This window comes from Grus americana, chromosome 6 (assembly GCF_028858705.1).
Source record: "Grus americana isolate bGruAme1 chromosome 6, bGruAme1.mat, whole genome shotgun sequence".
Classification (NCBI taxonomy): Eukaryota; Metazoa; Chordata; class Aves; order Gruiformes; family Gruidae; genus Grus; species Grus americana.
The window spans coordinates 29,647,613-29,668,263 of NC_072857.1; the positions used below are offsets into that span (position 1 = coordinate 29,647,613).

At 41.0% G+C, this 20,651-nt stretch overlaps 1 protein-coding gene across 5 annotated transcripts in view; it reads right to left on the minus strand.

The window, feature by feature from the left end:
• Positions 1–20,651, minus strand: part of PLEKHM3 (pleckstrin homology domain containing M3) — a 112,303-nt gene continuing 91,652 nt past the window's right edge. For all 5 annotated transcript variants that reach the window (XM_054829064.1, XM_054829063.1, XM_054829066.1 and 2 more), the window contains 2 exons: positions 18,913–19,070; positions 1–6,494 (listed from right to left, as the gene is read on the minus strand). In XM_054829064.1, coding sequence (XP_054685039.1) covers positions 6,317–6,494; positions 18,913–19,070 — 336 coding nt within the window. In that variant the 3' untranslated portion in view covers positions 1–6,316. The remainder of the gene's footprint in view (positions 6,495–18,912; positions 19,071–20,651) is intronic.

A 20,651-nucleotide genomic window follows, 5' to 3' on the forward strand; every position in this document is an offset into this window, starting at 1 on the left:
TTTTTTATACTGTTTATTGAGAGTTGCCTTTATACATGAGGGACTGGTGCTCCGATGCTGTCGTAAGTGAACCCAAACAGACCCTGCTCAAGTGTCAACAAGCAATTCAAGTCACTGAATTTAAATTATAACATTATTACACATCAGAAATAAATTAAGACTATTGCCTAGTAGTTGCAGATAATTTAAAAAAATCCTTGTCAAAAGTAAAAAACCCCAACAATACAAACACAAGAACAATGAAACACACATAATGAAGTTGCCAATAAGTTAACAGAGTAGCACACACATGTAATGGTTTTCCAAAAACTCAGGGTGTGCTGCCAGTGATGCTAAAATCCATTGCACGTGCTGCAGGTGAGCTGGTGCTCCAGTGGGAAAGAAAGCCCAGGCTGCCAAGGACAGAACCAGCCTCTGCACTCTGCTGCTCACACCCAGCTTCCCCCAGCCTCTAACTGCCTGGACTGAACTAAAGTTGATTTGGAAGCTGCCTTTAACACTTAAAACCCTTCAAACACACATTTTTCTCATGAATTCTTACTTTTGTTCAGCTGAAGTACAGAAGGGACTAGTATAAGCTAATCTGATATCACAGGTATCAATGCCATTAAAAGTCAGTCTGATTTAGTTTAGTTTTAGTTGCTTTAGTTTAAGCAAGACTGATGTTGTAGACAAGTGCATAAGCAAAACCAAAATAAATCCTTTTTCCACCAAAACAGTACTGTGTATTCAAGGATTTACATTGCTTTAACGTGTGGATTAGACACAAATAAATAAATAATTGAGCCACTGACACTTGTGCACGTAGACAAGGCCTAATACACTTTGGTCCTAGAAAGCTGATAGCTGTCCAGGCCTGGATTTCTCTGATGCTGCCCATAAGTGGCAAATTTGCAATTTGGATTAATGGCCACCCTAAGGAACTGGGACGAAATTGGCATTTTAAGATATGACCCAAACCAGTGTGTGCACACCAGAGTTTTCAAGTAAAGAAGGACCCTGCACATTATCACTGGGCTGTCTCCTCACCACACTGCTAAAATGCAGCGACAGCAGTGCTGTTGTCAAATGTGGACTTAAAAGATTACAGTCAGCATGGACATGTGCCCAGGGCTGACACGTGCTGGAAGAGTTAGCCACATACTTTAGCAAATAATGCTAAAATTTAAGCAGGTTAAACCTCTCTCTAAGGTAATGCTGACCAAACCCTCACTGGGTTAGCCTTCAGGGAACCAGGCTGCATTAAAATTAAACTTTGAGGACATGCTTTCTCTCCCACAGCACTGAACCCAGCTGTGCCATGCAGGTAGGGAGCACCATAAGGGAGTCCCTTGCCACGTAGCCAGTGGGTCCAGGAGGAGCAAAATTGCATGTGACCTGATCCCATTTTAATGCCCAGTGCTTGCCGTTACTATATATGCACAGCTCCTGAAGGTCTCATGTAAGCACAGCCGCATTTCTGGCTGAAGAGAAGCCCAGCTAGTCTCCAAAATACAGGTAATAAAAACCAACACCATCTTCATGCTATCCTTTCTCATATTTCCCTCTCAAAGCATAGATAGTAAACAAATTTTATGGTCACCACTCCTAGCAAGATGGAAACTGCCATGAGCAAGGGTTTTGAGCTCCAATGCCAAACAGGCATCATGGCAGAGCATTCCTGACAAAATTCTTCACTTTTGAAAATTTAAGGCACCAAATTGAGCAAAAGTGAGGGGTTTCCATGCAACTTGGTGTCTTTAGAGCTGGTATACGCAGCCTGTAGAGCTCACTTCATGAGGGCAGAACAAGCAAACTGATTTACTCAGCTGCCCCGGCAAAAGAGCATGCGCAGCCATGGGAGAGTTTCGGTTTAAGCCTACAAGTTAATCGAACAGCAGATTCAATCAGGAAATCCAAAACAGGAAGATAGACACTAATATACAGTCCTGTAAGGCACTCCTACTGGGAAGGGAAAATTGGAAGGCAAATTACAAAGGAGAGAATGATCAGACTCGACTGGTTCAAAAACAACACAATGAGCTATGAAGCTCTAAGTCTAGCTGTAAGCTCAGCTCTGTCGCAAAGACAGGGACAGAGAGACAGAGAAAGGGGACTGGCTTGCAGCTGAGCAGCAGAAAAACGGAGAGAAGATTATGATGATTATTCAATTGCATTTCTTTTATACAGATAACAGTCGGCTGCAATCCAAGCTGTGACCTTGGGAAGCCCCAAGTGGGGCTCAGTGGCTTCTGTTGCTACAGGGAAAAACCAAAATACAACTGTGCGGCTTCCCCATTTCATTGTAAACAGACATCCTCTGCTTTTTCTTGTTTAAAGTCTTTCAGGACATTATCATCAATCCATTATAATACACACAGCATCCGGTTATTAAGAGAAGCCTTGACAAGAGGAGGTCTAGAGGTACCCTGATGATTCACTCCTAACAGGGCCAGCAGAGCCTACAGAGTATTGTGAAAAACTCAAGTTCCTCACCGAAAAGTACCTTCTTTCACTTATCTAGGAAACTTTCACAACTGCGAATCCCTATCATCCCAGCCATGAGCTCATATTGGTATGTGCCAGCCAGGATATTGTGTCACACCACAAATCCATCATTTTCCATCACCTAAGACAGGCAAAGAAAAGCAATAGAAAAATTTCTACATAAGAAATCCAAATGTCTCTTTTTATAGGTTGAAAATATAAAAAAAAGCTGCAGTTTGCATCCCCTACGTAGGTCCTTCTCCCCATTAAAGGAAAGCTAGAGGGTCAAGGTAAAGAGTAGAGAGGCTCGAATAAGGATCTCTACAGTGTCCTAGATTAATAATAATCTCGGACTTACTAAACTGAGATGAGAAGTTTCTAAGTAGTTGTAGAGGGTCAGGCTATAGTCCATTGCAGTGAAGCACCCTATTTCTACGCTGATTACAAGTTCTGTACAAGCAAAAGCAGTAACTGGATGTACAGATCAATTCTTCCTCTGTCAGCTATGAAAGCACCTTCTCTGTGAAGGAGACAAACAGCATGTTTTATTCTTGATTCACAATGAAATGCTATTGTTCAAATTCATTTCATGTGTGGGTAGGACAAGACTGCAAGTACTAATATGTAATTTCACCTGTGTGTGTAGGAGAGAGTTGTGCAATCTGGAAAGACCCCAGGTACGTTTCCAGCTGATGCCCACCCAGAAGTCAGCAGAGCCAGGTGCAGGCTATGGGCTGCAGAATGGGAAAAAGAGTAGCAGCGGGGAGCAGCATGCAGCACTGTTAGTAGAACAGAGACAATCACACAAGGGTACAGCATTGTCTGAAAGACAAACCACCTACAGAACTCCAGGCTGAGTCTCCTGCAGGAAAACTGTCCTTTTAGGAGTTGGGTCTTTTGAGAGTTAATGTGAACAGTAGTTTCAGTTTATTCTTTTGCCTTGCAGTCTTGAAAAACGAATAGGGTTTGTTCCTACTGCACTGGCACCTTCTGAAGGCAGGATCAAGCCTTTCATTATGCTTACGAAAGGCAGTGACAGAAGACTTTATCTTACCCCTTCATATGGAATAACTATTTTTGGATAGGAGCTAGGCATCCCTGAGAGGAAAGCATCTTCCACATTACAGTCTGCTCCTATAGCTACTGTGAGAAGTTATACTACTTTTCCAAGGTAGATAGAAACGTGTATCCATTTTAGGAACTGGCTTGGTTACAACATTGGATTTTAAAGAAATGAACCTGATCTGTATTGTACAGTACCCTTTTACATGAAGCTTTGGGCGCTGCCAGCATATCGTAACAACACACTTTTGCTCTTTGCCGCTAGTAATGGCAGTGGTTCCGGACCCATGACTAATTCCAGTGGCTTTGCCGACATCATACTCTTCTGTAAATTTCCGTTAGGAAAAAACTGTTCTATAATACCTGTACAAACCGAGAGTAACTCCAATGATGTCTATGTTGTTATTCCGGAATTCAACTAGAATATCTAACCACCCACACAACTGGTACTTTGGAGATCAGGACATCTGTCAAAGTAATTAATAGTTTGCAATGTCTGAACCTCGATTCCTTGACTCCATAGGGGTTTTGACAGTGCACTCAAGCAGCCTTCTCTAAACCGAGCTGGACATGAACCAGTGCTGTAAGGTATCTTAAATACCAGAGCACGGTGATATGAAAAACATCACCTTTTTTTTCTTTAATGACCTACCATAATGTCTAGAGCTAATTCAAAATAGTACCTGCCATATTCTGACAGTTTCAGAGCTACTGGCTTTGCTGCAGAACTAGGTGTAGTGACACATGCTGAAAAACATGGGAGTGTACTGTTTATTCAGCCAGTACCACTGCAGTTCCTGTTTGCATGACTAATTCCACAATACTTCCCCAGTGTTTGCATTTGTGAACATGCAGGGAATTCTTCACGTGGGAATGGACTTGCGGGGAACATTATATCCTTAAGGATGATAGACAAAAGCAAATCATTTCACACAAGGAACAGTGAGCTCAGACAGAGACACCCCTGTGTAGGGAAGTATTAATTTTAGTGACAGAGGTGCATGGTTCACCAGGTTTATTAAATATGGGAATCCCCATACTACCTTGCCAAGAACATTGAAAAACCCTCACTTCCTTCCAAATAATCCCACTCTGAGAAGGACTTCTGGAAAAGAAAGGCACTGGTTGTCCAATGTATACAGATATAAACATGCTTCTATGTATATAGTAGTTGCACTCAAATTTGAGAAAGCTCAGATTTAGCTACTTTCTTTGACTGGAGGCTGGAAAAGGTAACCACTTATACTCCAGTACAAGGCAATTTGTTGTAGCATTCTACCTTTTAATGTAAGCATTATGTACCCTGTTCTTTTATTTAGAATACTTCAGCAATTAGTGAGGTGCTTCAACGATCAAGACAGCTTTCTGCCTTGAATACAACAGCCTGCGGATTATATAGGAAGCAAAGATCAGTATTCTGCATTTTCACAAACCTATGTGAGAGGAGAGGAAAAATACACATGCACGTGACTGTATATATATATATATGTGAATGCTTTCATATGTATGTAATACACACATTACTGCAGGGTCTGGAGAAAGAGCTAAGAATGTGGATTGGAGGGAGAAGGATTTCTAAGTGCTCACTGGAGGTGAAGCCACAATGGATTAAACATACTGCCAGTGATGACACACATCTCCCCAGTTAAATCCATCACGTACTCCCCTTTCACAATTATGTAATTTACCATGTTTAATACTTCCCTCTCCACCACAGAAGTCACTACAGAAGTATAAAATCCCTTAGAGCTCGCAGAGAATGCAGGACACAAATTGCACGTGAACACAGCAAACTAGTGTTTCACAATTTTGGAGGTATTTTCTAACTAACGTGGGCAAGACCACTTTCCTGACTATCAGCCTAACAGGTTCAGGTTAGAGAAACATTTAAAGTAAACTTTACGAAATAAAACCAAAAACCAATGCGGACACTTAAAATGTCTTAAAACATGAGACTAGCAGGAGGTGAGAATGAACATCATGTCATTAGGGGGGCGGACGTGGCCTCACATAGATCAAGAATAATGAGCGTAAAACTTAATGGACTTCGGTGACAGAGCTCGACCGATATACTCAGCCAGAACAAAAACAGTAGCAAGTCCTCTGCTTATCTGCCTATGGAATAGTTCACTGGGGTGGTTATAAATATATAAACCTAGCTGAAGAAATTATTCTGCGTCTTATGTTTGCAAGCACCCTGAATAAAGTTTGATGGGAGACAGTTTTCTTTCCTCGGGGAGGAGTGACATGTAAATGCACCTATCCTTTAAACATAGCTCTCTGGGAACATGAGAAAAATGGAACCATCAGAAGGAGCAGGTGGGTTTAAAATCACTCCTGCCCAACTGGGTTCTGTGAAATACCTCACTAGAACATCTGCCAAGGCTAGTAATAAATAATACATATATGTAGATGATTCATCAATTCTAAATGAGCAACATAAAAAATAATGTGGTCATGGCAGCAAATATTTTCTGCCTTGAGGAAAAGTCTTCTCCAGAGGTGGAAAAGAAAAAGTTGGGTGCTTAATTAGCTAGACCTAAAGCATTTCAAGTAAACCACATTTTGTACGAGAGCTAGCGGCTGGACTTCAATGCAAAATGCAGTTTAGCCATTGGTATTTCAAAGCCAACAAGGCTTTATGGCCACTTTGGCAGCTGCTATTCACAGATGAAGAAGGTCAGATATTATTTTGCACAAAAGATTTCTGCCTGGCTAAGCTGAGAAGTTGCTTGAGCTGGCAGCTGGGAAAGGGATTCTCTTCAGGCTGGCCACTGCCTTAAGGAACTCATGTGTTCTGATATGACAACTCAAACATGTTGCAAGACTCTTCGAAGTTTTCATCCATATTCAGTCGTCTCCAGAAGGATTTCTGCTTCTTCTGCAATTCTTTACGCACACACCTGGGGCATGGTACAGCCTTCACTTTGCACTCAGAGTGGAAGACAGCACCACAGCTTTCACACCTGCAAACACAAATTAGCGTCAAAATTGAATGACAAAATAGGACCAGAGCATGCAATGGACTTCACATGGATTGTGGGCAGTAGACATTCCTTCAAACAGTTCTGGTAGCTCAAAGAGCACTATGTTTCAAAAGAGTAGAGTTGTAAAAGACACTGGCTTGCGTGCACTTCTGTTGGTGTAAAGCTACTCAGGACCACTAAAATAAGTTGACTTGCATCCATTTGCACTTGCTGAGAATCTGTCCCAGCACTTCTGCTGATAGAAATTTTTAGAAGGATTAGTACTTATCTTCTTATTAACTAGCATTCAGGTCTATCACAGAATAGACATCAATTTTGTTTCATGAAAGACAAGTTTGCTGCTTTGGTTTCTAAATGAAGAGTAACAATATTCATTTCTATTAAGATATATTTCAGCACTTGCAATAGTCAAGATATGCAATTTTCCTCACTTAAGTTGCAGTGGTCAGCTGCTCTGGAAAGAGTAAAGTACAGTCCACTTCAACAGCAGAAGAAGTAGTGATTCCACAAAGTAAAAAATGAAACAGAGGTAGGTGGTATTTTCTGCTCTGTGTCCTGTAGAAGATCGGACTAGATCAACACAATTATAGCTTCTGGCCTTCAAAGGTGTGCTATTCTGTTCTCAATATGACTTCAAACAAATTAGCTACTCAAATAAGATGATTGGATTACTTTTGGGGCACTCTGAGGCAATGGATGTAATGTCACAACAGATCACGCCCCAGTTCCAGATGGCTGTGGAGCAATGAAATATCTGATGATCATGGACTAGGTTACAACTAAACGGTTGGACGTTCTCAGCCTTTGAATGCAATAACTATCTGTAGTGATGAGGAAGTCACTACAGCCTTGTTAACCAAATGAAAAAAATAAAAGGATGGCAGTGTCAGTGGTACAAAGTCTTAGATTCCAGTTGGATAATCAAATAATGAAAGCAACAAAACATCAAACTTTAGAGAAATTTTGAAATACAAATGAGGGGTGCTGGTCACCCTGGTGATTCTGTGGGAAGTCTTGAAATGCCTTGCACTTTTCCTTTTTTGCAGCTATTGTAGTTAAATGACTATATGAGATCCAAGTGTCCATTGTTATATCTTTAGTGGGGTTTTTTTGTTTGTTCACTTTGAACTTTTTTTGTTGTTGAGTTTGGTTTTGGTTTTTTTTCCTCTTAGAAATAAGGTTCTTGTGAAGACGGTGAAGAAAAATTGAAAATATGAAGAAACAAACCCCAAATACTGAGAAGCCATAAGGCAAATTGTACTATTTGGCATGCAGTCTGCCAGTACTGAGAGAAGTCCATAAGCTCATACAACCTGTTAGTTATATTAGCTGCCTCTGCACCTCACTTTTAAAAAACTGTTCCTGATCTGGCTGCAGTTTAATTTTTATGCATGGGTCCAAACATGGTCTAAATGCTAGTAACTGCAGAGCTTTGAGAAGCCTATGCAGAGGTTGAGAGGCACATTTCTAGCTAGCATAAACTGATAAAACTCAAATAACAAATAAGAAAAGGAAGGTAAGAGGCTAAGTAAAATGCTGTATATCTACTAACTACTATGTTCTCTTGCAGTGAAGCTTGACTGTCATATTTCTAAGTCCAGCTAGTGAGTCTAAATCTGGTTTTGAATCAAGAAACTGGCTGACACAGAGATATTTATCATTTCTGTGCTCAGAGAGTCTGTGTTATGGCCCTGATCCAGTGCAGCACATAAACACATGCTTAGGACTCTCATCCCAGTGATTTCCTTGGGATTACTGATCTGCCTACAATTAAGCATGTGCTTACGTGCTTTGCTGGATTCGGATCTCCACAAACAGACACGCTAATGCATGAGGGAGAGACAGAGAGGACAGCAGTGTCTTTAAAACTTTAAATCATTCTGAACTGACACTAATGGTGATTTTATCAAGCTAATTTTCCCTTGTTAGTCAGCAATTTACAGTGCCCTGGAAGTTGCTAGAGGGTAATGATTGATGAGAAGTGTAATTTTGTGCTCTTGCATTGCCACTCCCTATGCTCGCTCGGTATTTCTCCACAGTACACATGGAGGTGACAAAACTTATCAGAAATTGCTGCTGAAATGGATGGAGCAGGATGAGAAAGGAGCCAGCACACACAAAGACTGATGGTGTTTAAATTAATATGAATTCATTTTTCAGAAATAAGCTCAGTGGAGAAAAAATTAACAAAATTCTCTCACATCACTCGGAACCAAAAGAGAGAGAAGAAATGTCTGCACTGTTATTTATTAGAGTTGGTGCAATAGCTGAAGCTCTGACAGGACCCCACACTGTCAGGCACTAAGCAGAGGCAGCGCAACCAGCCAGTCCCGCATCTCACAGTTCACTCACCGGCAACCATCCTGACCATCATCAGTCCATTCTGGTGCCTCCACCCCTGACTGCCGCTCTGAAGACCTATTTTCTGCTTCCTTCAGTGAAGGCTGATGTACTCCCAGCCCCAACCACGGGGTGCAGATGACAACAAAACAGCAGCCTGGAAGAATGGTGCTCTGAATTGGAAAACAAAGCTGCCTCTTGCTCTCCACAGGGACAGGTAGAGAGAATACCCAGGTCAGCCTTCACTGCATGCTTGTATCCCCTCATTGCAGATGAGATGCGGGGCGGGGGGGGGCAGTGCTGATCTTGCTCTGCCTTTGGGCAAATGGCAAGTTACTCCCTTTAAAGTGATGGAACTATACTACTCCAAGCCATCTACAGCTTTCATCATATCAAATACAGCCAGTCTTAACTGACCCTAGAAATGTCAACTGATTGACCCTTCCTCATCTCACTGGGAGAAATTTTCCAGTGATACCAAAAACCCCACCAAAAGTATATTCCTTCTTAGAATATTACAAATAGATTGCTTCTTATTTAATCCTGACATCTAATTTTATCTGCACATGTGAGTTTCACAGTTTTTCCTTACTGTTGTTTTCAAGCCTCAGTATTCTAAAATGCTGTTATTTCTCTGGAGAAAAAAAATACATTTTGTAGTCTATAAAAAGCTCACGTAATAGTTCACTACACTTAGTCATATTTCCATTAACCCTTGTTGTTGTCATAGGTAAATCACAGTTCAGGTACTATTTCTGAATCCTGACTTCTTCTTTGGCTAGAGGCCAAAAAGTCCCCATGTCTTTTGTGAGACTTCTATACACCACTGATAAGCTGATGAGCCTATAACTATTCAGGCCTTTCACGATTCCTTCTTTAATGAATAATATTGCGACACTGCACATTAACCGCATCTTGCTATTTTTCAAACATTATTTGAAGAATTGGTGAACATTGCATGTTGTTTTCATACTGACTTTCAGCCTCTAAGAAGGCATCTGAAATAGCTTCCTCTCTATTTCGATGTTTTCTCTTTTTTTCTCTTTCCTGACCACTCAATTTCTCTCAAGACTATAGGGGGTGTTTTATGTTTTAAGAATGTTTTACTTGTTTGAACACCAGCGTAACAGAAATGCAGAGAATTATTCAATCCTCTAAATAATTTCTATTGCATTGAAAAGTGTAAGGGAGAAAGGGCAAAGCTCTCCACAGCCAGACAGGCATTATAATACTCTTATTATTATCATTACTAGTTAAAAGGAAAAGCCTTTCTACATTAAAAGCACAAAATCGTTCCTTGTATGCTGAGGAAATGCCAATGTTCAGTATCTCCCATTAAGTTTGGGCATTTGAAACATATACATATCAATGTTTGGCAAATTGTAAAGTCTGGTAAATAATTTTCATGCTTTCCACATGTATTTCATAGGCTTATGGCTCAATTCTAAATTCTGCACACGCAATTGATTATACTCGTATTTCCCCTCTGTACTGTACCACTATTTAGGTGCTCATGGGTAAGATCAGGTGCCCAAAGAGGGGCGTGCAACACAAAGAGGCCTCAAAGACCTTCCACCCTAAGCAGACAAAATAAACCAGGGATGATCAACTGGTGGCCTGGGATGTCATCTGAAAGACAGTTTTATTTGTCAGCAGACAAATAAAGGAACCTTACAGGTTGACAGGCCGATCAGCATGACTATGATGGGATGAAGCTGCTGGGACTAGCAAGGTTTGTTAGGACAGCTCCAGTACCACGCACATGGGCTGTACTTGTCTGGCTGCCAAACACCAAGCAGGGAATCAAAGCAGCTCATGGCTATGTTGTTCATCCCTGAAACGAACAAACAGTGGATGACAGATACACTGTCTTACTCGCTTCACAAATGGGAGACAAGAGGTGAACTGACTTGCTCAAAGTCAGCCAGGAGCTCTTAGAAGAGCTGAGAAGGTCAAAGAGCTCTCCCCTGCCTCACTGCTGGGCCATATTCACCCACCATCCTTTCTCTTGTGATTTTATACATTAACTTTCCTTTTTTCATTTAAAACCCCCACTTCTTCTGTGTCAAACCCTGCACACATTTGTTCAAGTGTGTAATCCCTTGAAAGGAATTTCAGTAAGGATTTGATTTAGGGCTGAACCCTTCATTGTCTAGAACTCCTCAGGTTTTTTTTCTTCTTTCCCCCCATGCAGAATAAACCCAAGGAAAAACAGGGCTGTTCATTGTGTTTCCTTTAGATGTTGCTATACATTCACCAAGCATCCAAAATACTAAGACATCTGTAACTTGGCTATTTAAAAACCCCAAAGAGCAAACCAGAGTAGCTGTAGTAAGCCTTGCCTAGGAAATCCCACGCTATGCTCATGTGCCTGTCTGCAAGTATTTCTGAACTGCTCAGCTGTGAATATGGCAGACGTGCCCTTCAAAACTCTCAGGGACTTTAGCAGAACACAAAGAAAAAGAAAATGCACTTGCCTGTGTTCACTTACAGCACAAAAAAAGCCCCAAAGGCAATCAATGCCTGACACACACGTGCAGCAATATTATTACAGTTGCCTAGGAACCAACACGGGGAGCCTGCCTAGGAAGGGACACCCATGTAGGAAATGAATGGAAGAAAGTTGGCACTAATATGACATTGATTTGTCCCTATAAGGAGCTTACTAGGATAATGCCTTGTATGACACACTTATGGTCTTTACTACACACAGGGTTTTTAAATACCATACTTAAAAACTGTTAATACTTCAGACTTGCTTTTGAAAATTTGCCTCTGAAGAAGAGAAAAAAAAAGAGGCCAAACAAAACCAGAACAGAGCCCACTACCCAGCATCTCAAATTGTAACATGTCTGAAATTCACTCTAAATGACTAATTCAGTGTTCAGGGAGCCAGCAGTGATTCAAAGCATAATCACAGTTTTCCTTTCCATATACCTGCTCATCAGACAGGGGTTACCCTTGATATGCCAGCAGAGCTTGAAGACACCCCTCATTTATAATGGCATGGCTGGTCCTGGGCTGGCCCTGGAGGATACAGAAACAGCGGAAATAACTGTAACTGCCAACTATCAGCCCAGCTTGTGTGCTGGGGGAACTGATGCAGACAGGTGAGCTGGTTACAGGTGGCAGCTAGCAAGGGGTGTACAGCAACAACCAGCCTGCACTGATGGGACTCGCCAAGTAGAGCACCCGCGGTTCATACCCCTGAACAGCCGCAGGGATCTGCCCAAACAGCCTGATGTGGTGTCTGTAACCAACATCACCGCTGCTGCTCCAGTAATGCAACCCTAGGATGGCTGAATTACATGCTACCAGATGTCCCTACAGGACAACTGCCAGACCAGGGTCTGCTCCCTTTCACCCGGCATGGGTTAGACTGAGCTGCTGGAGAAGCACCTAGGCAGTCGGGGAGGATGAGTGAATAAGCCCCTGTTCTGGCTTGGCCACCCAGGCCTTGCCACTGCATGCCTCCTCGTCTGTGCTGTCTCTTGCCCCTCATCCTGTCATGCCACAGCACCCACTGCCAAGGTCAACTGCATCCAACAGATGTGCAAAGTGGTCAGAGAGATTAAAGCCTCACAAATGAGGGAAAAAGCAGGCAGCTCATTGGAGGGGAGAGAAAACCACCAGTGCTCCATCGGTGGGGAAAAGCCTCAGTGTCAACTCCTCCATTGCTAGACCCAGAGAAATCACAGAGCAGGCTTTCATTTTGGGTGCTCACAGAACAATTTGTTACAGGCTGGGGCTGAACAAGAACAACCTGATTTAACCACCCACTATCCTCCTGTGACAGTTGCATACACAGGCTGAGTTATCACACCAGAGCACGGCAGCAGGGTCAAGCAGGAGCAAAGGGATCCTGCAGCTCCCAAACTCCTCTTTGCAGAGTTCTGTTGCTCCTGATTAAGAAGGGAAGTGTGTCCTCAGCTCCCCACCCAGCTGTGGCTGCAGGGATTTATGCTACACTTATCTACATGTATTTCCACACTTGCATCCAGCAGGAGAACTAAGGACTTACTGTCGACCTCAGTACTGCACTTTGCGAGTTATCTAAGTTCAGAGCTCCCAAGCCAAGTAATGTGACCTGTACATAGCAGTTCATAAGAAATCAGTAAAGGGACACTAAAATCAGTATTAAAACATTTAATCTGAAACTCATGTGATTACACTTTAGTCAGTGGCGCTAAGTTACTTTGGAAAGGGGAAAAACCCTGCACATGGTAGATTCGCTACCTGCAAACCACTGGAATAAGCCTTGAGATGCCACAGAGATTCAGGTGTTTACATTGCTCAGACATTTATCCTCTGCTACCTGCCACACGATGAACTGGATTTCATCCCTCTACCTCCTATATTATTAATGAACTGTATTCACAAAGTGGTGGATGAAGACCTAAAAGCAAAGAGTCAGGCAATACTATTAAAAGTAATATTTGCATACTTCCCTCAACTGTTATAATTTGACTGCATGATTCTACTATTTTGCATTTTTCTGTGAGTCTCAAGTCTGGAAATCCTGCGATTAAGCCAGGATTTATGCTTTTAATAGAAGAGAAAGGCAAAGGCACTTGGACTTCATAGCTCTGTCGTAATGCTGAAGACAAGCCTACCTGGACCCAAGATGGCAAAAAAAGGAACTTAACATTTTAAAAAAATAAAGTATATAAACAACAAGATTATTAAGGTAATCTTAGAATTTCTGAGCACTAACAGTTGGCAGCATTGGCTTTCACGGGCTAAAAAGCAATCGAAAAGCTGTTGTGTGATCTACAAGGAATCGTATTTGGGAGATGGAGAAGTCCATCTTAAAAGGGGGAATTTGCATGAGGAAGGAAGAGGAAGAATTAGAAGGTCTTGAGTGGCAAGTTGGAAATATCTGGAGTGAGGAAGACAGCACAGCAGGGAAGCTGCAAAACAGAAACTGGAAGCGAGATGGCTGCCACGTTCAGCCAGCGGGGAAGAGCACAAGGCAGCACCGCAGAGACCTTCCTACTTGAAACAAATACTGGCCTTTACACTGAACCTTCTAGTTAACACCACTCTGACACGAGGCAGGTAAATCAACCTCTAAAGCTAACTTGGTTCCAAAATACAATGCTTGATGAAAAAGCCAGTATATTTAATCTCTTTCTTTTTATGTATTCTAGATAACATTACTGTGCTACCCCACACAGACAAAAATTAAATGATCTGGGCCAGAAGATTTTGACCAGCTTTGACAGATTCAGGTGAAATTAAATTACCAAGAGAACTTAGCATCTACTTAGGTGCCTAAGTTTCTTTAAAGAAAGTGCTGAGCAGATCACTTCAGGGTGCTTTGAACCAACTATCAACATCCAATAAGCTAAGCTCTTTCAAAAATTCAGTGCTAAACTAGTAGCACAGCTCAGGGGAACTGGGCTTGGGGTAAGTCTGTCTAGCATAAACCAAGCTAATCAAAGCAAGAGGGAAATTATGTACTTTGGGTGATGCTTTTGACCTGTGCCAAGATATTTCCTGGAAATACTCTATACTACATATTTCAGTCTCTTCATCTAACATCTGTCTTTAACATTCTCCCAAATGTTCAAAGCTGGTTTTGTCCAGTGACACAGCATCCATAACACAGTAAGCTATAATCTTGCAAAGGCTTTGGCAAGCACGTAAAGCTAAGCACAGCCTCAGAGCCTTTAGTAAGACTTCTTGCTATGTGTAAAGTTAAGTACATTCATAGGTCTTATCAGGATGGTGGCCAAAGATTATAGAGGCATCCAAGCTGGCTGATATAGTCAAGCCTGTTCTGTGGCACATCTATTTTAAACTTGGGTCTTCTGGTTTGTATCTTAAAAGGTCTACATGTCTTAACTGATCTGCAGAACAAATTAACTTTGCAAAGTGAAAATAGTTTAGCCTTGATAAATGAATACAAATACAAAAGAGCAACTCTCCATGGTTCACATACATCTATAGTCACCACATAAAAGGCAAGGAATTGACAAAATTGTTATTAACCAAGCAAGTAGTTCTACTAGCAAAACACAAAAAATTGCCTGGGAAAGTAGTCACTAGATGCCTACACACAGGTAAAATCAAAACTTTATTAACTGGGTAGCATATAATAATCTTAACCATAACTATAATTATTTGATTATCTAATTGGACAGAAACCCCTTTTTAATGAATAATTCTATTCTCGTTCCACTGGTATTTTTCTCAGTATTCCTTAAGATCTAAAATTTGTTAAAAATTGTTCTAGGTTATAAAACAAATATGGCCACATATCATAGACAACAGTACCATTACACATGCGTTTTCTTTTTGCTTTTGCTTTCTTTTCTCTTTTTTAATGTTAGAATAAACAAACAAAAACTTTTTACCATGTTAATGAAGAACAAGCAATATCAGAACAACTTGAGGGGCAGTGCCTGGCTGCTAACGAATGGGCAATGATAGCTCTAACAAGCCAATTTATAACCAAGGGTATTTAAACTCATTTCACAACACTTGTAAAAATAAAATTAGTGATATAATAGGATAATATTATATGTTTATTTGCTAAATTTAAGCCCAGGGCAAAACAGGAGGTAGATGTTCAGGTGGTTTAAGTTGCCAGAGCTCCAGCAAAAGCAGAGCTGTGAGAGTTTACATTAGCTGGCAATTTGCTGCATGAAATGTGCAATTAACTCAGGAGGCTTTAAATATAGTTCTCATGATTTAAAGGCCTTCAAAAAGATGTTGAAATTGTGAAATTTAGAAAGAATTCTGATGAACTGTTATATAAATATGGGTAAGACAGAAAAGAGGAAAATGGGGGACAGAGGAATCAAATTGACTGGAAGAGGCATCCAAAAGGATGCAACATATTTTAAGAAATTGTTTAACTACTGAATCATGGCTTTCATTAAGCTCTGTGCAGAATGGCCACCTCCCAAGAAAAGCCACAGAAAGGAAATATCATTAGAAAGCCTATGACTTTGTGAGCCCACCCTTACATTCAAGGCAGCAAACTGTTGCGCTGTATTGTTGAGCAGGATGTAAAGAGCCTGCCAAGCACAGCCCACAGATCCGCTAATTAAGTGAACTGATTGTGTTTGTTTTGGAACCGTTTGCCAACAAAGGAATGTGTCATGCTGATTAGTGAGAGAAGGGTATGTAATATATGTGTATTCAAACCCTGAGGAGTGCATAACCCAGGTATTCACTCTGTTTGCTCAAGGACTGACAAAAATGACTCTCAAGCAAATAACCTGACCAAAGAGAAACTCCAGCCCTCAAGAGGGGCCCTCCTTTTCTTTCAGCTGTATCTATCTAAAGAAGACCCATCCTTCATAAAGTCCCACTGAAGACTGCTCCAGAAACTGCTGAGAGTATTTTGGAGAGAAACAATCTTTCCACCTCAAAGCTGACCTAAGAGTCCACAAAGATGGAAAGTTAACAGCCAACCAAGAACCACCTTGGAATTGTAATGGCCTCTGACAGCTGTCACTCTTCTCTCCAAGAGTGAGAAAGGTCAGGGAGGTAGCCAGAAAAACAAATGCCAGTTCAACACAGACACACACACCACACACGGACTTCACTTTTCAAACATTCAACAGAGAGGTGAAGTTTGCAAAAGCTGTCATGCACCTACCTTCGAATATTTCTAACCTAACTGCCCAGTTTGCTGGTAGAATTAGTAGCATGCTCAAAAGTGAATGAGCAACATTCAAAAGCAAGAAGGAAAAGCGTGGTCTTCAGAGCTCAGCTGCTCTTCCCTCCTTAACTCAGCAGCTATAGCCAGGGTACTTGGCAATCTAGTACTGAGTACAAAATGTGAATACTATGATGTAGACAACAACTCCACAAAACCGGGATGGAGAAAGAGAATTGTAGTCAATTCTCACTGCACACTGTGGACTCAGAATAGTACAACTAAATCAAAAATCTGAGCTGTTTACTCAGAGCTCTGTATGACACAATTAACAGAGAAAGCTGAACATGTCTTCAGAAATTTCAGGTATAATTGCAAGTGTTCACATGAACCTTTTGTGACTTGCCATTCCATCTGCCATGGGTTACTCTGCACATCTACCTATTTCTAACTACCCCCCTCACCTTACACCTCTCATTGTAGTGGTCAGCGCACCTACCTCCAAAATCTCTCTCATCTGTAAGAGTTGGAAACAAACACAAACCCCCTCTACCTGGCCTTCTCCCTCACCGCTTTGCAGCTGATGGAGCTGTGCAGTAAAAGGCACAAGCTCTTCTATTGGCATAACTTGCCTCCAGCCTAAAGGTGGAAAAGAGCAAAAATATGGAACTGAAATAATCTGTTTAGATTCACAGAGGTGCATGCGCACACATAAGCCGTAATGAGATGAGAAAACTAACTAGGAAGGGAAATGGAAAATGGTGGGGATAAAAGCAAGGTTTAGTGATAAGGAGTACAAAAGGAGTAAGCAGAATGACCTCTGACACAATAAAAAACAGAAGTATTGGAGAACCTTTCATACCGATTGTGTTTTAATTAAAATCATTAACAAAGACCGCTGTCTTTGGCATGACATCAACCACAACTTCACATTTGTGACACATGAACAAAAGTCCTTTCTGGCTTCTAATTCACCTAAAAACAGGAGCTAGAGCAGCTTCTTTTGGCTTTCACCGAACTGCTGACAAATACTGTTTGATTCCAGAAGGTTTTAAACTCTGTAATTGCAGGGTATGTCTGATCTCAGCTGAAGGGCGGGGGAACAATATATACACCAGAATGTTTTTGTGACCAAAAATCCCCCAGACAAATCAAATGCACAGACATTTCAAGTAAACCTGTCTTCCCAAATGCTCTTACACGTTTTCATCAATCTTTCGGGAATATCTTCAATCGCCTTTTATACAGTCTCAATAGACATCTTACGTTTTATGTCATCTTAGTCTCTCTTTTTAACTCAGCCTATCTCATCATGCACCCTAGATACATTCTTTACTGAAAACCATTTATAGACCTCAGCTGTACACCTTGTTTAGCTTATGTCCACTGTTTTGTCAATGCATTTTTTAGAATGAGAGTCTGGAAAAAGAATGTGCAAACAGTCTTTGAAACTCAGGTCAGGCTGAAAATCCCCAAAGAGTAGTCCTTGGTTACTTGTAATTTAAAATCTTTGTGCACAGAGGGGAATCAGATTCTTAACGAAGCCCTTTTAACAGGCTGGTCCTGATTGTTTCCAAAGGTGGCACTTCAATATGCTTTTTCCCTTCAATAGAACACTTTGGAGAACAAATTAAAATTACTGTATTTGAAACAGTCAGAAAAGTACTTATCTATGGAAGAATGCTGTACTGTCAGATATACTGTCTTTCTGTTGAGTTAAAAAAAATAAAATCTCCTTTATTCAAAATCCAAGACATTTTTGAAAAAGAGTAGTAACACTGCTGCATTGCCAAGTCTGCTCTGGCTTCCTCCATTTTGCTTCTAGGTTTTCCATGAAATTCCTGTCCCTGATCTGGCATCCAGTACTCCATATAATGGGAAATAAAGGTTCTTTTGTTTAGCTTAGGACTGGCATACGCTTATATTTATTTTGTAACCACTTGAGAATAGCAATGTCACTTAAAAAAAAAATCTTGCATACATAGGCACAGAGTAGTATGCACACAGAAAGCAGAGAATTAGCTGTAACATTTTGTGGGGAAAACACTTCAGAATAGATGGTTATTGTTTTATAATGGACAATCCCAGTACATCATGGGCCCAGTGACATCAGATACCAGAAAGATGTCTGTAATCACTCCAGAGAATTCATTTGGCTTTTCAGGACACTTTGCAAAAGAGCTTTGGATAAATCCCACTGTGTGATGCTACTGGGGACTCTTCCCTTTTTGAACAGCTGTTCTGAGACTTACAGCGCTTTGGGAAGTAGCTCCTCCCATCTATTTCCAAGTCTGCCCATGGTGGCCTCCCTGGGTCAGTAATCTAGTGTAGCTGTGTGGACATTTGCATTAAATAATTAACATGTTACTTAAATGAGAGGTCACGAGGCTGAGAATCCGCAAGGATATGATATGTGAGTCAAATGTATGACTGACATTACAGTACCTGCTTGTAGAAATGTCCTCAAAGGGGTAAAGGATTTCTCCATTGTTGCAAATCTCACAGATGAAACCCTTTTGACTACACAGGCTGCAGCTGTACACGTGAGAGGTGGCAAACTTGATCACCTTCCCCAAGAAAGGAGCCAGCTTTCCTTCAATAACCTGAAATGAGGAGAAGAGAATATTGAATGAACTCCAAAAAATTACGAGAATTCCCTGAAGGACTGAGACAATATTTATTAATACACAAATCCAGTTAAGTGCTGCTGGTTAAAATAACAGGAAAGTTACTTCCCAACAATTATAGCTTCATGAAATCACAAGTGAAAATAGTAGCCAATGAACTGGCAATGATCCAAAAGTAAAACCAAAAGTAACTGTCTCTCTGTAAATTTCCACATGGCAATAACACACAAGATTAGTAATCATTTGAAGTACAACAATGCATTCATATACTAAGGCACAAAAAACTAGAGAGGAAAAGAGTTTAAGGCTTCCATATTATCATCTGACAGCTATGGATACTGCCTTACGTTTACAACTTTCATTTCTTGTTAATTTTTATTCACAAATTGCAGTTTTGTCTTTTTTCCCTTTGCTCCAAAGCATAACTTTTTTTTTTCCCCCATCATTTTTGTGAATGGAACCCTGGATTTCCGCCTTTAGTAAGGTTGTGTTTCCCATTGAAAACCATTAAAATATAATATTCCCCTCACTGCCAAAATGAATAAATTCTCAGAGGAACTCTTGAATAGGAACTGTGTTTTTTTTCCTTCAGTGTCCAGCTCTCAAATCAAGAAGTCCCTCACTGCCAGACAATCCTGCTAGACCATTAGAAGTGATTAGCACTCCCCGTGTTGGTGTGAAAAAAAGCCACACAGTATAGATTAAACTGCTAGCCACAACACTCATCTAAATTTGTGACTCAGTGACAATGCCTCCATAAGAGGTGCTATTCAGGCAAAATACTTTCCATTCAGATCAAACTTTCAGAGGCTTTAAGGAATTCTGCTGGTGTAGGCAATAATGAAGATGGAATAAGGCCCTAAGTGTATATTTCTTCTCTCCCGGGCTTTCTGTGGTCTGAATGGCAGCCTGCCAGACTAGTGATAGAAATGTGTCATGAGATTTGATAGTGACCTCCTATAAAAAGGAAAATTAATACAATAATTGCTGATTGAAGGCTTGCACAGGGCTGTGCCCTGAAACCTAAGAGTGGGGAGATTTACACTTAAATGTGTGCCAGATTCAGTTCAGGCACCCCCTTCCCTAAATATGGTAACACACCACTTGTAATTTGGGTTTAGTGTAAATGAATCTAGAGAAAGCAAAGGTCAAGGCAGAGAACAACAACAGAGATTTTGGAAGCACTCCTCCCCTATGTAAAGTAGAAAGGAAATACATTTGTGTTCCAGGGCAACTTCCTGCCTAGTGGCCAAGATAGCACTATTAAAGAGTACACGTGGAAAAGGAGGTGCGTAGGTAGTGTTGATGCTGATGGCATTGAATGGCACAGGCTGAAATGTGCCCCCTCTTTGCTTTCAGCTCTAGCATGCTAACAACATCTGCAACAACAGGAAGGGGCAATGTTATTGCTAGTACTGCAGATAGGACATCTGCTCATGTTAGAGGAAAAATGACGTTCCTATTGCATCCTGGTATAGGAAGATCCCCTTCAATCAGAATATAAACAATGCAGAGAAGCTGCTGCATGAAATACGAAAATGAAGCCATAGTTCAAGG